The 18301-nt window shown below is 37.2% G+C and overlaps 1 protein-coding gene across 1 annotated transcript in view; it reads left to right on the top strand.

Moving 5' to 3' along the window:
* Positions 1-2124: 2124 nt before the first annotated feature.
* adcy1a (adenylate cyclase 1a) overlaps positions 2125-18301 on the top strand; it is a 554748-nt gene continuing 538571 nt past the window's right edge. Inside the window, exon 1 of the mRNA XM_028803971.2 lies at positions 2125-3195. Coding sequence (XP_028659804.1) covers positions 2587-3195 — 609 coding nt within the window. The 5' untranslated portion in view covers positions 2125-2586. The remainder of the gene's footprint in view (positions 3196-18301) is intronic.

The following is an 18301-nucleotide window of genomic DNA, read 5'->3' as shown; positions in this document are numbered from 1 at the left end:
AAAAATCGTCAATTTGTGTTAATAAAGAAAAATAAATGTTATTATTATAAAAGTAATTTTATACTAAGTAATGTTAAATCTTACATTACTTTTAAATCTTTTACAAACAGATTTTTATAAATTTCCACACTATATTAATTTATAGGAATTTTTTTCTATTCTTTAGTATTACAATAACTGTTTTTGCTATAATACAATGGCAGTATAATAATTTTAATAAATTCTTATTTTAAGTTTCTAAGCAAGGAATTAAAAAATAAACCAGAATTTCAATACTTAAATTTATGAGAGCAAAAAGGAATTTATGTGAAATAATAAGATATATAACGGAGAAACAAAATGTACACTTTCAATATCTAGTTTTAATTTTTCTTTTCTTTTTTTTTTTTGTTAATTCTTATTGCCATGAATTTTCCAATGCTCAAATTTTAGATCTGACACATTCAATTGCAGCCTAGCTATAACATGTTTAGCAGCATTGGTAAACATGCTTGAGAACACAGCTTAAGCTGTTAGTATAAATAAAAAAATACAGTGAATCTAGATCAGCAGTTGATGTGAGGCAGGGAATTAGGTAACTTTCTTAAGCTGAAGCAACATCTTGTTTATTTATAGTACCAAGCAGTAAATAGTATTAAACAGGCTTATGCAAATAGTCTGTGGGGGTATATAACTGAAGGAGGGCGTATTTCCATCAGTAAAAACCTGAGTGAAAATAATGAATATTATGTACAGTAAGCTTAACCTAATAAAAGAGAAAGTTGTGGGAGAAGTGCTAGGGATGGGCAAAATTAGTTTAACTGATTGTAACCAGTATGCCCATTTTAACCGGAAGCCGAATTCACAGATGTAAAACTGAATTATTTCTAATGTCAATAGGACAAAAAAAGGCAGTCTTTTGTAAATAAATAAATAAACAGATAAATAAATAACGTTAATTATGTAGTCATGTTTAGAATCCAAGCTGATGACTTTTAGACAGTTACTGTCGAATTAATGCGTAATTAAATGGAAGTGGAAAATCTGATACCATCAGATCAACCATTTGTAAAATGTGTGTGTTAGATCTGCTTCCAAATATCGATAATTTATTTAATCTAAAAAAAGTTTTAGGAGAAAACTGTATAAATTAGGTAAAGTATTTATTTCTGTATATTGCTGAGTTGTGGTGTGTATCTTCTATGTTTTGCCTATTTACCCTATTAAGTGTATCTGATTACGACTAATGTGTATTCGGTTAACAGTTCACAAAGAGTGTTTACTAATTGTTTAAGGATTTTTTTTATTAATTAGTTTTATTTGATCCGGAAAAAAACACAATGATAAAATACGTACCCCTCTATTTACCTATACACAGACACGTGAACACTGCTCACACATTCGCGTCCACGTTTACAAGCGGAATCTTGTACACACACGCGCGCGTACACACACGCACACACATGCACTCTCTCTGTTGCATATGTATGTCACCACAAACAACACCGAATCAATTTCTCACTACGGAAACCTGCAGTTACATTTTAAAACAGTCTGGTTAATGTACTATACTGCATCCTTTAGTAACTGATGTCATTAAATATTGTATTACAAAAGAAGGCGGTGATCATCAAGAACAGTATGGAATCGTAGAATTTGAGTATTATATCTACACCTGCTTTTAACATCCCCGTGTGTGAATATTTGCATTACGTTGCTGACAGCAGTGAGAGAACAGTGTGGCCACATCTGCGCGGATCTGCTCATTTCAAGTCAAAAAGCCCAACACGATGAAGCACGGAGTAAAGACACAAATGAGGGGCATGTTATAAAAACGAATTTAAAAGCACCAAATGCGAACATTTTAATACGTGCTGCATTATAATTTATGCCCCTCAAATAGATGCCGTGCAAATGTGTCGTTTTCACACAAAACGCGATCAGAAACACAACCTTAATAACCAGAAAAGAAAATCATTTGAAATTTAGAAATTAAAATCTCATCTATGACCTTATTCCTTGCTGACATACACGTTTGTGTGTTATCTCTCCTAAACAAACAAGTAAACAAATGCTACGAACGACATTTGGGGTGGGGGAAACAGGCAGCTTTACGTGTGTACGTTTCGCAGGGAGTGCTGAATTTTTCTCAGTAGCTGTTGTCAAATCTTTGTTTTGTCTTGTCAATCTGCACAGTTGGTGAGACGTGCCTTGTTTTTTGAAGCCTATATTGCGCAGGCGTGATCCAATCTGAGCCCAGACAAATGCTCTTGGATATAGGATGGGATCACCCCTCTGCTCTGCTATCTTTTAACCTATTTCTGCCTCTCGTGCAAGCCGAGAAAGTGCCAGCGGTCCACTTTTGTTGCGATCCCCGTGACGGGAACCTACAAACGCAGACAACACGTTGCTGGCTACTTAATTGACAAGCTACTGGAATCAACCTGTGGATGATATTGGTTACATCAGAAGATTTTAATTTTGTTGCTCTGAAATAACATTGTCATCCCTCCAGCCATTAGGACGCACAGATCTCTACGCTATACCTACTGCGTTTATGCAAGGAGAGACGCGCGCCGAAGTGGGAAAGAGAACTGATTTCGGTTTATGAATGGCACTGACATGGAGGAAATTCCGTTTCAGAAAGTCAAAACCCGGAGGAAGAAAGGCCACTGTCCCCCCGGATCCCCTTTAAATGCTATTGCCTGCGAGGACGAGTTTGACTGCAAGGAGCTGGAGTCCCTCTTTCAGAATTACAATTTGAAACTGGAACAGACATCGACTCTGAAAGCCCTGGCCGTTTTGATCATAATGACTTCAACTTTAGCACTGGTGGAACTAATGTCTGGTCCCAGTTTAACCATCTCTAAAGGTTCCCATCCTGTACATTGTATCATCTTTGTGTCCCTTTTCATTGTAACTAATGTTAAATACTTGCAGGTGACCCAGCTCCAGCAGATCGTTAAACTAACCTTGCTATTCGGCTTTACTTTTTCCTTCCTCTGCTGCCCCTTTTCCCTTGGAGCCTACGGGCTGGAGCCACCGACTTCCCCGGAGCAGGGAATGTGGCAGCTTATGCTGGTGACATTTGTCGCTTATTCGCTACTGCCCGTGCGGACCTTACTGTCTATCGTGTTTGGGTTTATGGTGGCTGTCTCGCATATCATTGTCACCGCGACATCTGTCACTGCCAAAAGACAGCCGCTCTGGAGAACGGTGAGTGTAGCGCTGCGGCAATCATGTCTATTAAAGAGGACCGGGGAGTGGGGGAGGGTGTAACGATTTGTGATCTCGCCATCGGACAACTTTTACAATTTACTTCAACCGGTGGTCATATTCACGTTGGCGTATCTGGGTGAGAGTAAAGAAATAGCTGTCCTCAACACGTGTGGTATTTCCCATGACCCGATGAGAGGTGAAAACTGGAGAGGGGATGCTGATATTAATTGGGCTTCACCCGTACGTGTCTATCAGCTAACTTAACTGCGACCGGCATGCCCACTGCACGATCAGCTATGTTTATAATGTTATTAAAAGACTTAAGATGTCTTTAGAGCTTTCCAATTTTAGAAGCACGACTGGTTCAATTCTTATTGTATTAGAATATCTTAATGCACCTAATCGCACTATACTGTATACGTACAGCGAAAATGCTCGTAATTGAAAACGATATTAAGATTAGGAAAAGCTTCTTGTCCGGGGAAGGCGCTATATACTGAGTGGGCAGCTCTGTTCCTGTCGATTCACCCTCTCTTGCTTTTCAAATGGATTAACAGCCTGTAATCCCCGTGTCACTGCAGGCGAAGTAATACAATCCGTTTGAATGCATGTTAAAAAATTGAAGCACGTCGTTAATTTTTAATCATTGCTAATTCACACTGATCGCACAACATTTGTCCATTAATATTTAATAGTAATATAAAATCTGTCGTACATCAAAATTAATTTTTTCTTGCATATCCTATATTTTTTCTTTTACTTTCTTTGCTCACGTATACATTTTGATTTAGGTGTCATTTTGTAAATTATTTTCATGGTGTAGCCGGAACTGGGGGAATACTGCTAATTTGTATGAGCTGAATCCTTCGCCATACAAAATAAAACCACACGTATTGATTGATTTTAAAAAATATCTGGGAACACGTCGCTGTTTTTTTCTATGTTTACACAATTCTTTCTAACAAGAATGCAGGTTATACTTTATTATACTTTAAATTATAGGATTGCGTTTATAAGCAAACGCTACTGTACTTTTTCTGCTGCAGCAATTTTTTTGTGTTCTACTCATTCCAATTTTATACATATATTTTTTCTGAACTTTAAAATATTTTTTTAACATAACAGTAAGGCATTGATTTTTTATGAGGATTATTCGCGTAGGTCGAAGTTATGTTTTAGATTTTTTTTTTCAGAAAAATTACATTTTGCCAGCGCGTCACCGCGCAGTTTTTCAATTAGCGTCTTCAAATAAGGCAACAGGTCTTGCGGTTAATGAAATTTTGCTTTGGGAAAACTTTGAAATGAACTGTTCAAACATGAATGCAGTGCGCCATATAGATTATTAAGTAGGTTATATTTAGTCCAGTAGACAAGAATGCACGTTGACTCTTCACCTGCAACTCTAGACTAAAACGGGCATGAATATTACGTTAGCTTACGTATCGTATTTAAGATTTTCACAATTGCATCTTAATATAGTCAATTTCCCCAGGGCATTTTCCTGTCCGGGTAATGTTTGCTCAAACAGTAATAAGGATGCAGTTCGGTAGTATATATTGAGCCCGATTGAGGTGTGCGACATGTTTTCCGTTAGTTCTCTCTTTTTCTGATGCTCGATGGCAGTATTTATCATGTCAAACCTATCAGTCAGACAGACTGATGAACGCACCAAATAAAAATGCCTCTTAGGAAACCTTTGGCTGTTTAGTTACGGACTTGAGCAAACACAGACCCATTACCTGCAACTGTAAATGTCTCATTAATTATTTAAATTGATGGCTATTCTTCACCGTAGCTGGGGATTTGCTTCTTGTCCTTTGTTGTTAAAAATAGCAACAGCGGATAGACAGCGAATAGCACAAGCTTTAACTCTTTCAATGCCGCAAATATGAGCAGTCTGCTGCCGCCTCTTCTATGAGCTGACACAGCTACCTGAAATGAAGGAATTTGTGGAGTGCTCTTGTAATAAATGAAGAGCACCATTTGATCAATAGAATGATTCATTTCTTTATGAATGCTTTAAATACTGAGTTTTATTTTCATTGTGTTACGGTACATTTTAAGACCGTGGCATCATATAAAACTCTTAGAATTGTTTATTTCAGCCATTTTTAAAATAAGGTTTTGTTACTCCTAAGCCTCTCTGCAGTGTATGTTTTATCCAGCAAATCGCCGACCAGTTACTGTGGTATACACAATATAATGTAAAACACTGGAAAAAAATAATGCTTCTGGATAGATTTTTACAACAAATTGCTGATGGGTTTCTGGTAAATTTTTAAATAATAAATTATTCCTACATGATAATGTGTACAAGGTTTAGTTCTTTGTAATCAGTACATATGTTGGTCACGTATTGTGATCCTTAAATAATTCAGTCAGTTTATGAATGTATTTGGTTTCCAGTTCAGACAAACCATTAGACTTTAAGTTGGTTAATTGTTAATTAAAGAGACTGAATGATCACTTCTGAAAAGACAAATATATGTTGTTAACTGTGAAATATTGGTGTGGTGTGGTTTGCCAGGTTTGTTTATTTTGCACTGCATTTAAACACCTGCAGGATCAAATTTGCTATCAAAGAAGTGCTACTCATGATTTTTTACTAATATATTGTAACTTAGGTTAGAAGTGAGTTTACAGAACACAAGAAAAGCAAGAATAATCTATTGAGGCTGTTGTGACAGGGGTAGAGTTGCAATGGAGATGGATGGGAATCACCCGCTCAGAGATACAGTCAGTCATTTTCCAACCCGCTATATCCTAACACAGGGTCACGGGGGTCTGCTGGAGCCAATCTCAGCCAGCACAGGGCGCAAGGCAGGAACAAACCCCGGGCAGGGCGCCAGCCCACTGCAGGGCACACCACACACCAAGCACACACTAGGGACAATTTAGGATCGCCAATACACCTAACCTGTTACTGTGCATCCAACAAACTGCAGACAAAAAATAAACTATGAAGATACAGAATGTTTCTTTAAAGCTTCAAGATAATCATTTGCTTTTGGCATGCCTTCTGATAGGTCCGGGGAAACATTGAAGTTGGCGTCATGATGTGGGTGTAAACAAGTTCTTAATAAAAAGTTTTTAAAAAGTGCGGAAACTTTTTGAATGTCCCTCATACAAAAATTGTCTGGCCTATTTTGGGCAGCTTTTTATACATAAAACAAGAAAACAAATTCCATTCTCACTCAGAAAGGAAGCTGTCCTATTAGAAAGAGTATTAAATAGTTATCCTTCAATTGCGTTAACTAACCAAGTTTATGAATTTAACATTTTTGTACAGCCTTAAAATGCACAACACTAACTTACTGTGAAACCACTATTCTCAACACTATGGGATAAGAAATGTATCAACCTCAGCAGTGCTTTACTTATTGTTTAGTTTTGAAATGATTAACTGTTTTTGTAATTAAGCATTTCTATGTTGACATAACCATGTCTCTATCTGATTGGTTGGCTTCAGTTTTGTTCCTAAATAATCTGTGTTATATATAATTAGTATACACACACAGAATCAATCCTGTTTAAAGTCAGAAGTAAAACATATACAGATTGTCTAAGTGAGAACTCTATTAATTGAAAATGACAATCTTTTTTTATAATACATTTATTTGTGTGAATTCACTAATTTGGACAGTGCTCTTGTAGAATGGAAGATATTTGACTGCAGATATGCATATTACCCTTCATATTCAAAATCTAATCTGTGGGTCTATCTGAATAAATATGTCTGGGTAGCATAGTGGTGTTGAGGTTAGAACTGCTGCCCCAGAGCTGCAGGGAACTGGGCTCAATTTGAACTCTGGTCACCGTTAATGTAGAATTGGCACACGTACCCTTTGGCTTTGTAGTTTTTCTCTAAATTAACAAATACAGCTTTTATATGTGGCTGCAAACCTGGGAGAAAAATGTGCATGGACACATGGCAGAGTAGAAATTCCACACGGACAGAGACTTAGCCAGGATCTGTCAAGAGCGTGAGGCAGAAGCAGTATTCACAAGTGCAACATTACCATGCCACTCATGCAGTACTTAATTAATTGGTGTCACATTTCAAAACTTTTAATTATATTCACTCTTTATATAATTTTCACTAGAGAATTTTTTTTTTTTTTTTAAACAAACTGGATGAAGTTAAAGTTAAAATCGAAACTGTTAAAGTTTCAATTTAGAGGTGAACACATAGAAGGTTTCTCACATTGTGTACTCTTTTGCCCATAAATTTTACCTTGGACAAGGAGTCACTGGGTTAATACATGTCTTCATGAGTGGCTGTCCTTGAGCTTTATTAATGGACTTAGCAAAGGCAGGATCTCCTAGAAAAAGCAGATGCTTGAATTAAAATATGTATTTAAAAATGGTATAAGAACTAGTTGCTGTATACTGTAAAGTGTGGATCGATGATGATAAAAAAATGAAGATTTTTGAAAAAATGAAGAACACTTTTGGTTATAAGGAAAAAGAAATCTTATGACCAATTGTAGTTATATTTGAATTTCAACAAATGGCCTTTTAATTTACTAAACATTTTCTACTAGAAAAAATCAATTCAGTTTGTTTTGTATACTGCTATTCACCAAAATCAGTCTCTGAGCACTTGTATGCTATAATGCACAGCATCAGTATTGAACCTTTATAAAACTGTCTTGGTGGTGGGATTAAGGGACTCCCCTTGGGTTTTTTGTAAAGAAAACTGTAATGGCTAAGGATGTTTTCTTCTGCCTTTTTGCAGTTTGTTTTTCTGATATGCTGGTAGGCTCTGCCTGATTGAAAGCTTCATGGAAAGAAATAAAAATGAATGCTGTCATGCAGACAAGTGGCTGGTGGTTATCATAACACATTCAGACACTCATTGAGTTAAAATAGCAGCTCATACATACTTACTGTGCTTTCCCAAGAATGGAAGAATTCACCTGTGCACAGCAATATACAGTGCGTTGCTTGGGAAATCTAGCATCTAATGCGTGACATATTTGAAAACAGTGAACAAAACTGAACAAGCATTGTAAGATATACTGTATATTAAAGCAGCATTACTGTGTATAGTAGAATAATCTACAATTCATTCCTTATTAAACTACCCATCAGAAAGCAAGCAGTCTGTAGATTAGTACCTGATTAATGTCTGTCCTTGAGGTTTATTGATAGACTTCACAAAGACAAGAAGTGTTTGAATTCAAAGGGCATGTCAGTAGGAACCTTCCGCTAGCAGTATTCCACTGGGAAGCCAGTGAGAGCATCTGCAAAACAGCAGGGATGCCCTGGATAGTTTTCACATACTAGCACTTTGCTGAAGTGGTGAAGTTCAACAATATACAGTTCAATCTAAAAAAATTCATAATCAGTGTTTAAATGGAGTAATTTTAAGACCTGTGGCATGGAGAAGATTATTCACTTTGGGTTAAAAAGTAGCCCATGCTGTTTTATTAGGTTAAAAAAACACATTAGATGTTTGTATTTAAATCGAATAATATACTGCTTGGGTTGGGGAAGCAGAGAAGTATTGCTTCTAGGCACATGTGTATGTACTCATGGTTGCAGCTGCCCTTTAATGAAAACTGTCACACTGATGCCTCCGGCCTTGTGAAGACTGAAACCTTTTTGGCTGAAAAGCATTTCATAGCCAACATGTGGCTCATTCATAAAGCAACATTAATAAAATATAATTTTGTAAATGAAACATAGAAAAGATGTTATGTGTATACATGTACAGTTTGGTCCATAAGTATTATAAACATTTTTAGTCAATATTTTTAGTCAATACATGATAATTGTTACAATTTAATACAAGTATATACTTATATGAAGTTACAGAAATAAATTATTAAACATAAGGATAAGGATTGAATGTAACCAAAGGGTTAACTAAATGTTGCTTAAAGTTTAGGCACTTGAGGTTTTTGCTTCGTCTTACAGGAGCCAAGAAAGTAATTTTCATGGTTAAAATGAAGTAAATGAGTAATGAACACCCTTTAAGAATCTGTGGATGACCTAATGGGAAAGCCCAAAAACCCCTCATATGAGGCGGTGATAATATCAATGGGAAAATCCACAGAACATTCCCATTAACAAGGCAGCGTACAGAATAATGTAAGAATTGAACTGTATCCAAGGTTACTGGTGGGATGTAGTTGATTGGTTAAGATGATAAAGTTCTGCATATTAAGAGTTAGATGATGTGATGTATTAGATAAGGTAATGGTAATAGAAAAGTATTAAAGAGGAATTGTTTAATTGTTCACTACATCGACCGAGACATTTGTGCATATTTCTGTGCAAATAAAAAATGATCTACATTCTTATCTGGGCTCCATGACTGCCTTTTTTAGAGATAGAGGAGGAATTTATTCCATGACAGTACTTGCACAGTGATTCAGTTTTCATTGTTTTGGCTTTGTGCACCACCACAATGGATTTGAAATGAAGCAATCAAGATGTGATTGAAGTGTACACTTGCAGTTTTAATTTAAGGTGTTTAAGAAAAACATTTTGTGAGCCATGTAAAAAAGACAGACATCTTTATACATGGTCCCCCCATTTTCAGGGTTTCAAAAGTATTTGAACAAACAAAATATTCATGAATATAACGATTATTTTCAACACCTGATTGAAAATCCTTTGCAAGCAATGACTGCCTGAAATCTGGAACCCATGTCCTTCTCCAAGTGCAGGGTTTCCTCCCTACTAATGCATTGCCAGGCCTTTACTGCAGCGGTCTTCAGGTGCTGCTTGTTTTTTGGACTTGCTGCCTTCAACTTTGCCTTCAGCAAGTGAAATGCATATTCAATTGGGTTAAGGTCATTTGATTGACTTGGTCATTGAAGAATATTCCACTTCTTTGCCTTGAAAAGCATTTGGTTTGCTGTCACAGTAAGTTTTGTCTGATTGTCCATCTGTACTGTGAAGTGTCGTTCTACCAGTTTTGTAGCATTTGTCTGAATCTGAGCAGACCATATAGTCCTATACACTTCAGAAATCATCCTGAAACTTTTGTCAGTAGTCATATCATCAATAAATACCAATGACCATGTAATTATTTCTTCAAATCCATTGTGGTGATGTATAGAGCCAAAATTATGAAAATTGTGTCACTGTCCAAATCCTTTTGGACCTAACTGTATGTAATGTTTGGGCTACTTAGTAGTAAAGAGTATAAACACACTGAAAACCGCTAGTAGTTTCACTGTGCCTTTCTATTATAGAGTCAATTGCCTCTGTTATCCATTTGGCATGGCTTACCCTAAACACTGCACTCACTTCCTAGACCAGGTGGCTCCAACATGTCGCTTGTGAGCTACTGGTAGCTCGCCACCCCTTTCCAAGTAGCTCGCCACAGGGTTAATGAATCCTACATAAATTTGAAAATTTGATTAGTCAAATTAGGGGTGGGCGATCTTTCAAAAAAATCATAGCACGATCCACAATCTGAATTGCAACCTATATTTTCAATGTGGCATACACTTAAGAGAATATCCGGACTCAAACTAATCAAGACCTAAGTAAAACTTTATTTTAAATTTCAAACAAAGTTGAATTCAATTGTTCTCTCGTTCGCTTGCTAAGCGGAGTTAAGGAACACGCCCCGAAGCTGGCGAGTGAGTGAGGAAGGCCCCTCCCCTCTGTCCACTGCATCTCACTTGGATTCCCGCTAATAAATCGGTACCACAAGCAAACTATGATACATAGTGCGATGAGAGAAGTCGCAAAATCAACCGGAATATTCAATCAAATTATAGAAAAAAAAACAGATCTAAATCCATTAAGTATTCTCTTGTGAAAAATGGACAGGCATACAGACAGACAGACGTTGGATTTTATATTTTATATATTAGTAAACCTTCAAAATAATGTGCAGCTAAAGTCTCAACGGTATTCTCAGCATTTCTGGAGCTTAGTAGAGTCAGATAACTATAAGAATCTTCACCAAGCAGCTCTGAAAATGTCTGCTTTGTTTGGGGTTACATACCTCAGTGAGTCTGCCTTTTCTGACATGAATGTCATGAAATCAAAGTTCAGAACAAGACTGATAGATGAACATTTAAATGACTCCATAAGAGTGAAACTAAGTGGCTACACTCCACCATACACCTCTCTTGTTGACTCCATGCAGTGCCAGTCATCTGACTAACTAAAAAACGTGCAAATGGACATGTGAATATTCTTGTGAGGTGAAACAGTGACATGTAACAAAATGACAAATGAATAAGTAATATCTGTGTATTTATATTTGTATTGTTTTGTTTTGACAGCATTCATGTTTTAATTCAATAGTGTGAGATACACTAGAAAATGCATACAGACATACAAAATACACTTGCAGGTGAGCTAATTTTTTTTTGTGATGTTTCAATGCAACTTGTGAGTTGTGGACACCAACATTTTGTAAATGTTTAGGCAAAACAAGCTTATTCAGTTTGTTTGGGTTGAAATAAGCTATGAGAATAAACGTTAGAAAACATGAGTAGCTCTCAGCCATTTTCATTTTATAAAAGTAGCTCTCAGGGGAAAAAAGGTTGGAGACCCCTGTCCTAGACTATATGACTGTATAACAATGCTGCCAATTTAGGTCCCATCCAAATTGATCCCCTGCTACTACTCTACTACTCAAAATAGGGCTTTTGGGGCAGTGAGTAGCTTTCAAAGATCGGATTGATGATAATGTCAGGCTTTGCCAGAATCATTTCTTATATCAGGAATATCCCATGCAAACATCAGGTCCATAGTCCAAACTAGAACCTAACAACCCCTGTAGGAGCTACTCATCCAAAACCACACTTTCTTAAAGGGAAAGGAGAGTTTAAAAATGTTAGGATATCCTCCCTACCTCCTCTTTTGTCAAATGTTTGACTGGCATACTGTTTTTTCCCAGTCTCTTATGATCCTTAATTCTGGGTCATCTTGTACAAATATATGGTAAATTACTCATTGGTAGCTCTTATCCACACCTTCACAGATGTATAAGTGGTTTCTGTTAAGTAGTGCTAAAACATTCTTTTTTTTTTTTAAATTTTATTGTAATCATTCCATACAAATAGATTAATTAATAACAAAAAAAATTGTAAGACAAATCAAACCCCACCCCTGAGAAGGAGAGCTTAGCCAAAGGAGAATTGCTTAGGGCTTTTTAATAAGGCAACAATAAACAAAAGAAAGGAAGAAATATATATAGGTAAATAAAAAATGGAGAAGGGAAATAAATGCGGTAATAGTTATTTCTCTTATTCTAAAATAATATTGATTAGATCCTGCCAGGTTTTGAAAAAATTCTGTACAGATCCTCTAACTGAGAATTTGATTTTTTCCAATTTCAAATAATATAAAACATCGGTTTCCCACTGACTTATCAGAGGAGAGTTAGGATTCTTCCAATTTAACAAAATAAGTCTGCGTGCCAAAAGTGTGGTGAATGCAATCACTGTTTGCTTGTCCTTCTCCACTTCAAGTCTGTCTAGAAGAACACCGAACACAGCTGTTAATGGGTTAGGAGGGATTGTGACCCCAAGGCTGTCTTAAAGGCACTTAAAAATTTTGGTCCACAATTATGTTAGTTTGGTGCAGGCCCAAAACATGTGACCCAGTGAGGCAGGAGCTTGATTGCAGCATTTGCAGGTTGGATCTTGCCCTGGAAACATTTTGGACTGTTTTAAGCGAGACAGATGAGCTCGATATATATAGTTTTTAGTTGAATAATTCTATGCTTTGCGCTTATGGAGCTCGAGTGAATTCTCTGCTTTGCTACCTTCCAATTCTTTTTCTGATATATTAATTAAGAGGTCTTCTTCCCAATGTCCTCTTGGGTCTTTGAAAGGTAGGGACTCTAATAAGATTTTATATAATGCGGAAATGGTGTTTAATTCCTCGAAATTGAGCAGTATTTTTTCCAGCATGGTGGAGGGTACGAGGTGAGGAAAATCGGGCAGTTTCTGTTTAACAAAATTTCTAATTTGAAGATAGTGAAAGAAATGTGTAGCTGGGAGGTTGAATTTGGAACGTAATTGTTCAAAAGATGCAAATATCTTGTCAATATAAAGATCTCAGCATTTTAATCCCAAAAAGTTTTCCAGGTATTAAAAACTGGATATGTTTGCGAGGGTTGAAAGAGGTGGTTCTCTTGCAGAGGTGCCACGGATAAAAGATTTTCCATCTTAAAATGCTTTCTAAGTTGGTTCCATATTCTGAGTGAGTAAAGCACAATTGGGTTATTAGTATATTTGCGATAACTTGCATTTATTGGAGCGCAGAGCAGGGAGTATAAAGAAGTACTACAGGATTTTACTTCTATTGCGAGCCAAGCCTATGTATGTTCATTTTTTTGTGTCCAGGTTTTTATGGCTTGTATGTTTGCTGCCCAGTAATAAAACTGAAAATTAGGTAAAGCCATGCCACCTTCTGCCTGAGGTCTTTGTAGGGTCGCTCTTCGGATACGTGGGTGTTTTGAGTTCCAAATGAATGAGGTTATTGTTGAATCTAATTGTTTAAAAAACGATTTACTGATATATATTGGAATGTTTTGAAATAAAAAAAGAAGTTTAGGAAGGATATTCATCTTAACAATGTTAATTCTTCCGGCTAGAGTGAGATGAAGGGTTGACCATCTATGCAAGTCTTGCTTAATTTTTTCTATACAGACGGCAAAATTTTGTTGATAAAGAGCTTTATGTTTACTTGTGATATTTACCCCTAGGTATTTAAACTGATCTGCTATGGTAAAAGGTAGGGTGTCCAATCTAGTATTATATGCTTGTGAATTCACTGGAAAGAGTATACTTTTATTCAGATTAATTCTAAGACCAGATATCTTTTGAAATTCTGTGAGTGCTGTTAAAACTGCAGGCACATTGTTTTCTGGGTCTGAGATATATAAAACCATATCATATGCATATAGAGAAATTTTCTGTTCCAGTCCTTCTCTGATAATCCCCTTTATCTGATAAGAATTTCAACAGTGAACCGCCAGTGGTTCAATGACAATTGCAAACAGCAGTGGTGACAAGGGACATCCTTGTCTGGTACCACGTTCTAGCTTAAAGTAGTCTGAACAAATGTTGTTAATACGAACTGAAGCTTCTGGATTGGTATACAGTAGTTTGATCCATGCACAAATATTCGGGCCAAACCCAAATTTCTCAAATGCAGTGAAAAGGTAGTTCCATTCAATCATATCAAATGCTTTTTCTGCGTCTAATGATAGTAATATCTCTGGGGTGTTTGATTTTGCTGGTGAATATATAACATTAAACAAGCGTCGGAGATTGGAAGATAGGTGTCGGCCTTTTGATAAATCCAGTTTCATCCTGTGATATTACCGAGGGCAGCACTTTCTCCATCCTTCTAGCTAGAATTTTTGAGAGTATCTTAACATCATTATTCAGGAGTGAAATTGGTCTGTATGATGCACATTGTAACAAGTCCTTATTTTGTTTAGGAAAGACGGCAATTAATGCATGACGAAATGTTTGAGGTAGTATTTGGTTGTCTCTAGCTTCTGTAAATGTTGCCAATAAGAGGGGAGCTAGCTGAGTGGAGAATTTCTTATAAAATTCTACGGGGTAACCATCAGGGCCTGCTGATTTCCCGCTTTGAAGTGACTTTATAGCATCTAGTAATTCCGTTAGCGTCAGAGGTTTATCCAGTTCCTCAGCACTTAAAGCATCTATTTGTGGTGTCTGTAATGTATCCAGAAATGCATTAGATTGTGTGTTGTCTTCTTTGAACTCAGTAGAATATAAGGATTTATAATAATCTCTAAATGCGTGCATTATATTTTTATGGTCAATAATTTCTTCTCCATTCGTATTGGTGATTACTGGTATTGCATTGCGAACTTCTTGTTTGTGAATTTGCTTATTAGCTTTTTCTCCGGGTTCATAGTAATGATGTCTTAACTTATAAATAAGTTGTTCAGTTTCTTTAAAACATTCTTTATATGTATATATTGGTATAGGTGCATTCCTTCACTGAAAAGGCCGGAGTAATGATAACAAATGCTAATTGATTTTCCCTAAGGGGAAAAGTGTCTTTGAAGGTGGCAATGTCTGGATCCACGGGGCATGTGCTACTACTCAGTGACCAAATGTCAATTGAGTCATCTTACATCCTGGAGCAAAAAATATGACAGAGAATTTTCCAGAAGGCAAGAGTCAAGTGAGTTTATAAGAGTAAAATAGTGCTGTTTCATGATTTTTGATTTTCAGATTATAGTAAATTGTTTGTTTTTAGTACACACCTTCAAAAATGTACTGATTTACAATTTAAAATGCAAAGGTATTTTTGTTACTTTTATTGTAGCAGTGTATTTGTATGTGTTTTTATCTGTATTTTGCATAATGTTATAATGAGGAAAAAATACACTTAATGGTAACTAGCTTTAAAAATAGTTTATGACCTCAACACTATATTTCTGCGTGTGTGTGTATTTGTATGTATGTCAGTGGTGGCTGGTGGTCTTTTAAACAGGGGAAGCACATTTTAGGCCTACATCATAAAATCAGTCAATTGTTGTATCATGTTATTTGTATGTAAATTCTGCCCTCCTTTTGGTTTTGTAGAAAATGGTCTGTGACCCTCTCATACCACCTGGGAGTCTTTTCCAGACACTTGACCAGTTTACTCTCAGCGCAGCAAGGTTGCTTAAATGGTTTTGGTTCACTGTGTTGTGGCTGTATGACTTGACCCATTTTAAGCAGGAGAGGCTCCTCTACAACTGCTGATGTAGCACCAGTTGTTCCCAATAAAGACAACAGGTTGTATAGCTAAGACATTAAACCATTAAACTCCATGTCTTTAAAAAACACCAAGAAATCACACAGCTTACCCCTGTTGCCCTGCAAGTCAAGATTTTAACATAGGACTTGAAGTTCAGATATTAGTCTCCCTGAATCAAAGAAATGGACATAACTTTTGAGGACATTTTGGAACACCTCCTCAGGAAACAGCTGTCTCATTTCATCAAATTTCCCTGGATTGATTAGTTCTAGGAAGCGCATACTTTCCAAATTTGAAAAAACTCTCACTAATCTGCTCCATAAGATTTTCTAGGATGGCTATGTACAGATATCTGTAGTGCATGGGGATCCTGCAACTGTGACAGACACCGACGCTTCTGCCTAGACTTATTTTGACGTTCTGACGTTAGGCTTACTATGTTTGCATGAACAGCTTTGCAAAAGCAAGGAGACTGTCAATTCTTTGCAGTAAAGAACATCCATAGCCCTCTGATGCACAATGTCAAAGACCAGTTTCTGAGAAGATTTGTTGATATGTGTTCAACATGAAAGCAAACTCAAAATTCTCCAGTGTCCTTAAGAAGCTTTGGTCTCATGGTCAATAATCCTTTCAAACATCTGCAGTAGGCCATCATAGTTGTTCACCACAGTGCTCACTATTCATGATATAAGTTTCCATGGATAGGAGCATTTCTAGTCAATCTTGAATATCCTTTAGACCCGAAAAAAGGCATTCTTTTGGTAAATAGATTTGGAAAAAAATGTGGCAAACCCAGAGAGAGATGCAAAAAACATTCTGGATTCAGACAAGCATTTGCCCCCGGAGACAATACCAGGTTCATTCTGTGCACATAGTAGTGTACAAACATTGCATTGGGGGCTATTACTTTAACTTTAGCCTGAAGTAAATTCAGAGAAGAAGCCATGACAGTAGCCCCATCATAGGTCTGAGCCACAAGTTTTTCTTTGTAATTGTGGCCTGCATGTTTTCATTTAAAACACCAAAGACAGACTGGGCACCTCACCCCCCTGAAACTTCAGAAAAACGCTCCTGAGTTTGAACAACTGTATCGACATATTGAACTATGACAGACAGTTGTGCATGACATAAAATGTCAGTTGTCCCATCTACTTGCCATGCAAAAAAGGGAGCACTTTTTAACTTGACCTTTGATTTCATTAACAGTGGCTACAATAGCAGAAATCAAATCAATTTTAATGGAATGGGACATGCCAGAAAACACAGAAGATGACTGGAAGTGTGTGGCCAAGACAGAATCATATTTGCATAATGTTTCAGTGAATTCTCTGTAGTTCCCTTGTTAGCAGATTGACTACACTCATCTTGCCCTCTGAATGCCAGCTTTTGGTGGCCAAGCAGTGAAGTGACATCAATTAAACGGTTAAGAAAGGTCCTGGTTTTTTTTTTTTGACTGTTTCATTGTGTTTTACTTTCTGAATGTGAACACCATCATTTAATGAATGTTCTATTCTGACCCTGTCAAGACAACTTAATCATGCACATGAACTCATGTGTTCATTGCTTTTCTCATGTCTTTTGTAGGCCCTGTCAAAGTTAGCTAGATCCCAAAAACCCCGTTTTGACCAAACAGCCTGAGATGGTTTCATTAAGAAGCATTAAAACAGAATATCCATCCATCTTCTAACCCGCTGGATCCGAACACAGGGTCACAGGGGTCTGCTGGAGCCAATCCCAGCCAACACAGGGAACAAGGCAGGAAACAATCCTGGGCAGGGTGCCAACCCACCGCAGGACACACACAAACACACAAAGCACACACTAGGGCCAATTTAGAATCGCCAATCCACCTAACCTGCATGTCTTTGGACTGTGGGAGGAAACCGGAGCGCCCGGAGGAAACCCACGCAGACATGGGGAGAACATGCAAACTCCACGCAGGGAGGACCCGGGAAGCAAACCCAGGTCTCCTAACTGCAAGGTAGCAGCGCTACCACTGCGCCACTGTGCCACCCCTCCAACAGAATATTCACTTTGTTAAAGCACTTCCAGTCAGCCAGTTCACCTTGTCATACTAGGAGAGTTGAAAAGACTATTTATTTTTCCCTGAGTTTTGAACCAAATTAGTCTTGGGTGTTGATCCTCCCTGCTGTTTAATTTTGAGTCTCACAAAGACTGGATTCCTTCAGTACTTTGTCTCTTTGGAGAATCCTTGGGTACTGCTAGTTTGACTTTATGTGGAATAAGCGGTTGCGCACGGAGTCCTGAATGAGGCACATTACCTGCATTGTGAGAGAGCGCCAGTTATGGCACTAAGGCAATGTGGCGTGAGTGTCTGAGGGTGATCCAGCTTGCAGAATACTCATTGTTGAGGACCGAGTGGATGGACCAG

The sequence above is a fragment of the Erpetoichthys calabaricus genome, chromosome 6 (genome assembly GCF_900747795.2).
Source record: "Erpetoichthys calabaricus chromosome 6, fErpCal1.3, whole genome shotgun sequence".
NCBI lineage: Eukaryota > Metazoa > Chordata > Cladistia > Polypteriformes > Polypteridae > Erpetoichthys > Erpetoichthys calabaricus.
The sequence above is the reverse complement of the archived record's forward strand: the minus strand, read 5'-3'. Positions and strand labels throughout refer to the sequence as shown.